We start from the raw sequence: 8,322 nt of genomic DNA, 5'->3' as shown, positions 1-8,322 counted from the left end.
ATATTGTGCTTTCAATTTTGAATATCACTTATTCACTATTGGTACATAGGAAACCAATTTACTTTTGTATATTAACCTTGTATCCTGCAAGTTTATACTATACTCACTTATTAGTTTCAGGACATTTTTCTGTTGTTGGTTAAAAAAAAATTTCTGGACTTACCCTCCCCTTCCCACCGCGCCGGCCTGCGCGCGCACATGTGCGCGCTCCGCCCTTGGGCCTTCTGCACTGCAATTGGTTGGCGTCTCTGGGAGGGATTTGAAACTTGGCGGTTAAAGCTCTGGCGTAGACAGTGCGGCGGGAGACCCCGGGTGAACGGGGAAGGGACATTTAGTTTGAGACGGTGCTGAGATGGGATCATGAAGGAAGAGGTGAAGGGAATTCCTGTAAGAGTGGCACTGCGTTGTCGCCCTCTGGTCCCCAAAGAGATTAGCGAGGGCTGCCAGATGTGCCTTTCCTTCGTGCCCGGGGAGCCTCAGGTGGTGGTTGGTACTGATAAATCCTTCACCTACGATTTTGTGTTTGACCCCTCTACTGAACAGGAAGAAGTCTTCAATACAGCAGTAGCGCCGCTCATAAAAGGTGTATTTAAAGGATATAATGCAACGGTCCTGGCCTATGGGCAGACTGGCTCTGGAAAAACCTATTCAATGGGAGGTGCATACACTGCAGAGCAGGAGAATGAACCAACAGTTGGCATTATTCCTAGGGTAATACAACTGCTCTTCAAAGAAATTGATAAAAAGAGTGACTTTGAGTTTACTCTGAAAGTGTCTTACTTAGAGATTTACAATGAAGAAATTTTGGATCTTCTATGCCCATCTCGTGAGAAACCTCAAATAAATATACGGGAGGATCCTAAGGAAGGTATAAAGATTGTGGGACTCACTGAGAAGACTGTTTTAGTTGCCTTGGATACTGTTTCCTGTTTGGAGCAGGGCAACAACTCTAGGACTGTGGCCTCCACAGCTATGAACTCCCAGTCATCCCGATCTCATGCCATCTTTACTATCTCCCTAGAGCAAAGAAAGAAAAGTGACAAGAATAGCAGCTTTCGCTCCAAGCTGCATCTCGTAGACCTCGCTGGATCAGAAAGACAGAAGAAAACCAAGGCTGAAGGGGATCGTCTAAAAGAGGGTATTAATATTAACCGAGGCCTCCTATGCTTGGGAAATGTAATCAGTGCTCTTGGAGATGACAAAAAGGGTGGCTTTGTGCCCTATAGAGATTCCAAGTTAACTCGACTGCTTCAAGATTCTCTAGGAGGTAATAGCCACACTCTTATGATAGCCTGTGTGAGTCCTGCTGACTCCAATCTAGAGGAAACATTAAGTACCCTTCGTTATGCTGACAGAGCAAGAAAAATCAAGAACAAACCTATTGTTAATATTGATCCCCACACAGCTGAACTTAATCATCTAAAGCAACAGGTACAACAGCTACAAGTCTTGTTGCTACAAGCCCATGGAGGTACCCTGCCTGGATCTACAAATGCAGAACCATCAGAGAATCTACAATCCCTGATGGAGAAGAATCAGTCCCTGGTAGAGGAAAATGAAAAATTAAGTCGTGGTCTGAGGGAGGCAGCTGGTCAGACAGCCCAGATGTTGGAGAGGATCATTTTGACAGAGCAAGTGAATGAAAAACTGAACGCCAAGCTAGAAGAGCTCAGGCAGCATGAGGCCTGCAAACTGGATCTTCAAAAGCTAGTGGAGACTTTGGAAGACCAGGAATTGAAAGCAAATGTAGAGATAATTTGTAACCTGCAGCAACTGATTACCCAGTTATCAGATGAAACGGTTGCTTGCATGGGTGCAGCCATAGATACTGCGGTGGAACACAAAGCTCAAGTGGAAACCAGTCCAGAGATGAGTAAGTCTTCTGACGCATTTACCACTCAGCATGCTCTCCATCAAGCTCAGATGTCTAAGGAGGTGACTGAGTTGAATAACGCCCTTGCACTGAAAGAGGCCCTAGTTAGGAAGATGACTCAGAACAACAGCCAACTACAGCCCATTCAGTTTCAATACCAGGATAACATAAAAAATCTAGAATTAGAAGTCATCAATCTGCAAAAGGAAAAGGAAGAATTGCTTCTCGAACTTCAGACAGCAAAGAAGGATGTCAACCAAGCCAAGTTGAGTGGGCGCCGCCGCAAACGTCTCCAGGAGCTGGAGGGTCAAATAGCTGATCTGAAGAAGAAGCTGAATGAGCAGTCCAAACTTCTGAAACTAAAGGAATCCACAGAATGTACTGTCTCCAAGCTGAACCAGGAGATACGGATGATGAAAAACCAACGGGTACAGTTAATGCGTCAAATGAAAGAGGATGCTGAGAAGTTTAGACAGTGGAAGCAGAAAAAAGACAAAGAAGTAATACAGTTAAAAGAACGAGACCGTAAGAGGCAATATGAGCTGCTCAAACTTGAAAGAAACTTCCAGAAACAATCCAGTGTGCTCAGACGTAAAACAGAGGAGGCAGCAGCTGCCAACAAGCGTCTCAAGGATGCTCTCCAGAAACAACGAGAGGTCACAGATAAGCGGAAAGAGACTCAGAGCCATGGAATGGAAGGCACTGCAGCTCGAGTGAGGAATTGGCTTGGAAATGAAATTGAGGTTATGGTTAGTACTGAGGAAGCCAAACGCCATCTGAATGACCTCCTTGAAGATAGAAAGATCCTGGCTCAGGATGTGGTTCAACTCAAAGAAAAAAAGGAATCTCAGGAGAATCCACCTCCTAAACTCCAGAAGCGTACATTCTCCCTTACTGAGGTGAATGGTCAAGTTTTGGAGTCAGAAAATTGCATTACAAAGCAGATTGAAAGCCTAGAGACTGAAATGGAACTCAGGAGTGCTCAGATTGCTGACCTACAGCAGAAGCTGCTGGATGCAGAATGTGAAGACAGGCCAAAACAATGCTGGGAGAATATTGCCACAATTCTGGAAGCCAAGTGTGCCCTGAAATATTTGATTGGAGAGCTTGTCTCCTCTAAAATACATGTCACCAAACTTGAAAACAGCCTGAGACAGAGCAAGGCCAACTGTGCTGACATGCAGAAGATGCTGTTTGAGGAACAAAATCATTTTTCTGAGATAGAGACAGAGTTACAAGCTGAGCTGATCAGAATGGAGCAACAGCACCAAGAGAAGGTGCTATACCTTCTCAGCCAGCTGCAGCAAAGCCAAATAGCAGAGAAGCAGTTAGAGGAGTCAGTCAGTGAAAAGGAACAGCAGCTGCTGAGCACACTGCAGTGTCAGGATGAAGAACTTGAGAAGATGCGAGAAATGTGTGAGCAAAATCAGAAGCTTCTCCAAGAGAATGAAATCATCAAGCAGAAACTGACCCTCCTTCAGGTAACCAGCAGACAGAAACATCTTCCTAATGATACCCTTCTATCTCCAGACTCTTCTTTTGAATATATCCCACCTAAGCCAAAACCTTCTCGTGTTAAAGAAAAGTTCCTGGAGCAAAGCATGGACATCGAGGATCTAAAATATTGTTCAGAGCATTCTGTGAATGATCATGAGGATGGTGATGATGATGGTGACAGTGATGAGGGGGAGGATGAGGAATGGAAGCCAACAAAATTAGTTAAGGTGTCCAGGAAGAACATCCAGGGGTGTTCCTGCAAGGGCTGGTGTGGGAACAAGCAGTGTGGGTGCAGGAAGCAAAAGTCAGACTGTGGTGTGGACTGTAGCTGTGACCCCACAAAGTGTCGGAACCGCCAGCAAGGCAAGGATGGCTTGGGCAATGTTGAATGGACCCAGGATTCTGAAGGCTCCTTCAAACTGGAGGATCCTACCGAGGTGACCCCAGGATTGAGCTTCTTTAACCCTGTCTGTGCCACCCCCAATAGCAAGATCCTGAAAGAGATGTGTGACATGGAGGAGGTGCTGTCAAAGAAGACTGCTCCAGCTCCCTCCTCTGTTGACCTCCCAGAATTGAAACATGGAGCAACAGAATACCAACAAAATAAGGCTCCAGGGAAGAAAAAGAAACGAGCTCTGGCCAGCAACACCAGCTTCTTCTCTGGCTGCTCCCCTATCAAAGAAGAAGCCCACTGAAGTTGGAGTCATCATCTCTACCTCCAGTCTGGCTTGGGAGATGCTTTCAGGTTGCAGCCAGAAGGGGTTTTTTAAAATGACTTCTCTGGATTTCAGGTTTCTTGCTGTTGAAAAAAGGAACAAAGCATTACTAAAAAGAAGGTAACCTTTGTTGGATGTTGTCTCTCAGCCTCCAGCCCCAGACTACTACTCTCTGTTCTCTAGAAGGGTGCTAAACCACCTACTGAAGAGAGAACCAACTGACTTTCCTAATGACTCATCAGGAGCCAGTCCTCAGTATGATCAAGTTCCTTCTTATTTGTGAGCAGTTCAGGCTCTCCTGTTGGGGATGGGGCCAAGGCTTTCTTATCTTTTGGTTGTCTCTGCTTAATGGAGGAGCCCAGCTTAGGTTGGAGGCCTGGCTGAGATCTTTCACTCCATCTCAGGAATGGGGTTGTGATCTTTCCTGTCCTGACCCCCTCTGAATTGTAAGTGTTTCAATAGTTCACTTGATTGTATGCCATGTTGTTGAAGTAAATGAATTATTTTTAAATGTTAAGTAAATAAACCTTAGCCCATCTACTGTTAAAAAAAAAGTGTCTCATAGACTATCATGCCATCTGTGAACAAAGATAATTTTGTTTCGTTGTTTTTGAGACAGAGTCTCACTCTGTTGCCCAGGCTGGAGTGCAGTAGTGTGATCTTGGCTCACTGCAACTTCTGCCTCCGCAGTTCAAGTGATTCTTGTGCCTCAACTTCCCAAGTAGCTGGGATTACAGGCTCATGCCACCACGCCCAGCTGATTTTTTGTATTTTTAGTAGAGATGAGGTTTTATCATATTGGCCAGGCTGGCCTTGAACTCCTGACCTCAACTGATCTGCTCGCCTTGGCCTCCCAAAGTGCTGGGACTACAGGCATGAGTCACTGCACCTGGCCATAAACAAAGACAGTTTGATTTCTTCTTTCCCAATGTGTATACTTATTTCCTTTTCTTGTCTTATGACATGAACTAATATTTTCAGTACAATGTTGAAAAGAAGTGGAGAGAGAGGACATCCTTGACTTGTTCTGTATTGTAGTGGGAAACCTTCCAATTTTTCACCATTAAATATGATGTTAGCTGTAGGTTTCTTATAGATATGCTTTATCAAGATAAGTTCAACTCTGTTCCTAGTTTACTGAGAGTTTTCATCATAAATGGGTATTGGATTTGTCAAATGCTTTTTGTGCATCTATTGATATGATGGTGTTAATTTTTCTTTGTTAGCCTGCTGAGGTGATAGATGACATTGGTTTTTGAATGTTGAATCAGACTTGCATACCTGGGATAAATTCTACTAGGTTATGGTATATAATTCTTCATTTTCTTTTCTTATAATGTCTTTGGTTTTGATAATATAGTCACATCATGTTTTTTGAGATTCATTCATGCTGTTACGTTTATCAGTAGTGTTACAGGATCTCTGGGGTATTGATTTTTCTGGCCAGAAACCTCTGTGGCCACAGCACCTTTGCCTGGGTTCTTGTCCAGCGTCCAGGAAGAATGAGGTACACAGACAAGTGAAGGGTGAAGAAGAGTTTTATTTAGTATTAGAACAGCTCAGAGTGGGTAGCTCCCTCTGTAAGCAGGTTGTTCCATCAAGTGTTCAGCTCTCAGCAGAGAGGACACCCTGGAGAGGGTGGCTCCTCTCCGCACACAAGTCATTCGGATGTCTCTGCAAGTCTCTGAAGCTCTCATCAGAGAGGGTCGCTCCTCTCTGCCAGCAGGTCATCTCTGTGACTCTCAGTGGAGAGAGTACTACTCTCTGCAACCGTCATCCCATCACCTCCAGCTATCAGCAGAGTGAGTGCTCCGCTCTGCAGCTGGTTGTCCCCTCGTCTTCTCTCTGCCCTCTCCCTCCTCTGGCTATCCTTTGGCCTGCTCTGGCTGACCGCCTAGGGCTTTTATGGACCTCAGAGGGGAGGAAGTATGTGCTGATTGGTCCATGAGCAGCCATGGGCAGCGGGAAGAGGCACTAGAGCTCCCATTCCAGTCTGTGGAAGTGGCAGCCCAGCCCCCAACCTTCAGGCCTTCCCTAGCCTGAGGGTGGGGCCTTACTGGGGACACTGTCCCTTTCTGCCAAGGAATCAATCTGCCTCCTGTTGTCATTCATGGCCCCGGGGCTCGGCCCCAACCCCCACTCCGAGATCACAGCAGGGCAAAGAGGGGCCAGACAGTGGAAGAAGACACCCCGGAGCCTGCAGGGACGGCGGCCGTCGGACGTGGTTGTGGTGGTGGGGTGGGGTGCGGGGGGAATGGGGGGGGTGGAGACTTCCTGGGGCCCGGAGGGTGTAGGCTGCAGAGATGCCTGGGCCCTGCGCTTGGGAGGGCGGCCGCAGCTGCTTCCGGGAGCTCCTGCCCCGCCAACTCAGCCCCAGCTCCTGCCTGCTTCCTGGAGTGGGAGGCCCAGGTCTACAACTGCCGGGGTGGCAGATGCAGCTGCACCCAGGGGTGCAGATCCTGCCTGTTCCTGGTTTCCCCAAGAGCACAGGGAGGCTCGGATCCACAGCTGACGTTTGGGTGGCTGTAGCCCCAGGAGGGCGGGGCTCCTGCCTGCTTTGTAGAGCAGGAGGCCTGGGTCTGCAGCTGCGGTTTGGGTGGCTGCGGCTGTATGGAGAGCTCCAGTCTCAACTCAGAAGGGGCAGGGCTCCCGCAGACTCCATGGAATGTGCAGCCCCAGCCCCGCCTCCCTGCTGCAGCCAGCATGATGGCAGCAGCCACTGGCATCAGTAGTTGGTTCCTTTATATGGCTAAGTAATATTCAATACTATGAATATATAACAATTTGATTGTCATTCTCCTATTGGTGGGTATTTGCATTATTTCCTTTTTATGCTATTATGAATAAGGCTGTAATAAATATTCCTTTATGAGTCATTTTGTGGACATATGTGTCATGTGCGTCCGTGTGAAGAGACCACCGAACAGGCTTTGTGTGAGCAATAAAGCTTTTTAATCACCTGGGTGCAGGCTGGCTGAGTCCGAAAAGAGAGTCAGCGAAGGGAGATAGGTGTGGGGCCATTTTATAGGATTTGGGTAGGTAAAGGAAAATTACAGTCAAAGGGGGTTGTTCTCTGGCGGGCAGGGGTGGGGGGGGGGGTCGCAAGGTGCTCAGTGGGGGAACTTTTGAGCCAGGATGAGCCAGGAAAAGGAATTTCACAAGGTAATGTCATCAGTTGAGGCAGGAACAGGCCATTTTCATTCTTTTGTGGTGGAATGTCATCAGTTAAGGCAGGAACCGGCTATCTGGATGTGTACGTGCAGGTCACAGGGGATATGATGGCTTAGCTTTGGCTCAGAGGCCTGATAATGTTTTCATTATTCATGGATCAATATTCAGGAATTGAAATGTTGGGTCATGAGTAGATGTATGTTTAACTTGAGAAGAAACTGACAAACAGTTCTTCAAAGTACCTACACCATTTTATACTCCCACCAGCAGCGTAAGAGAGTTCGTTTTTCCACATACTAGTGAACACTTGGTATTGTCAGTTTTTGTAATTTTAGACATTCTAATGTATGTAAAATGGTATCTCATTGTGGTTTAAATTTGCATTTCTCTTATGACTAGTTTTATTGAGCATAGTTTCATGTGCTTATTGGCCACTTGGAAAATTTCTTTCATAAGATATCTGTTTAAACCCTTTGCCCATTTAAAACCAGTTTGAATGACTTGTTACTTGGAAATAAAAGAGTTGTGATCAAGACAAAATCTACATGTGCCGATAGCCTAAAGTAACTGACACTGGTGTTGAGTATGGATAAATGGGTGTTTACCAAAATATAGAAGGTGACTGTAGCAGAAGGAGCAGTGTGGGCAAAGCTACAGAAGTAAGGAACAGTATACTTTGTTCAGTGAATGAACCATAAGTAGTGGAGTGTGGTTGAGAATGGGATATGGGCAGCAGGGACTAGAGTTTTAAAGCATAGTGAGACATGGGGCTGGAGAGACAGGCTTTGCTGGCCTTATATACCATGCGAAGGCATTTGGACTCTTCTAAAGTTGGTATGGAATGACTTGAGTTTTACTCAGTAGAGTGACATAATTAGATACATGTTAAAAATTTGCAGAAAAAATATGCCTACTTTATATATACCAATGGATTGAGTCATGGAAGACCCTTGAAAAGATACACTTTCTGGAGCCTGAGACACTTGTCACTGGCATGGGATAACAGATATGTTTAAAAGCCTATGACTAATATTGTTCAGCAAGGCATGCTAAGGTCTTGGTGCT

At 46.0% G+C, this 8,322-nt stretch overlaps 1 protein-coding gene across 1 annotated transcript; it reads left to right on the top strand.

Annotated features, from left to right (window-relative positions):
* Window positions 1–255: 255 nt before the first annotated feature.
* On the top strand, window positions 256–4,721 carry KIF4B (kinesin family member 4B). The gene has a single exon (XM_008015113.3). The coding sequence runs from the start codon at window positions 361–363 to the stop codon at window positions 4,063–4,065; it is 3,705 nt and encodes a 1,234-aa protein (XP_008013304.3). The 5' UTR covers window positions 256–360; the 3' UTR covers window positions 4,066–4,721.
* The last annotated feature ends 3,601 nt before the right edge of the window (window positions 4,722–8,322 follow it).

This window comes from Chlorocebus sabaeus, chromosome 23 (genome assembly GCF_047675955.1).
Source record: "Chlorocebus sabaeus isolate Y175 chromosome 23, mChlSab1.0.hap1, whole genome shotgun sequence".
Taxonomy (NCBI): Eukaryota; Metazoa; Chordata; class Mammalia; order Primates; family Cercopithecidae; genus Chlorocebus; species Chlorocebus sabaeus.
This window is presented reverse-complemented; position numbering and strand designations above follow the sequence as displayed.

Excerpts from the sequence above, each read along its gene's own strand:
- KIF4B (XM_008015113.3), top strand. The coding sequence starts at position 361 with ATGAAGGAAGAGGTGAAGGGAATTCCTGTAAGAGTGGCACTGCGTTGT.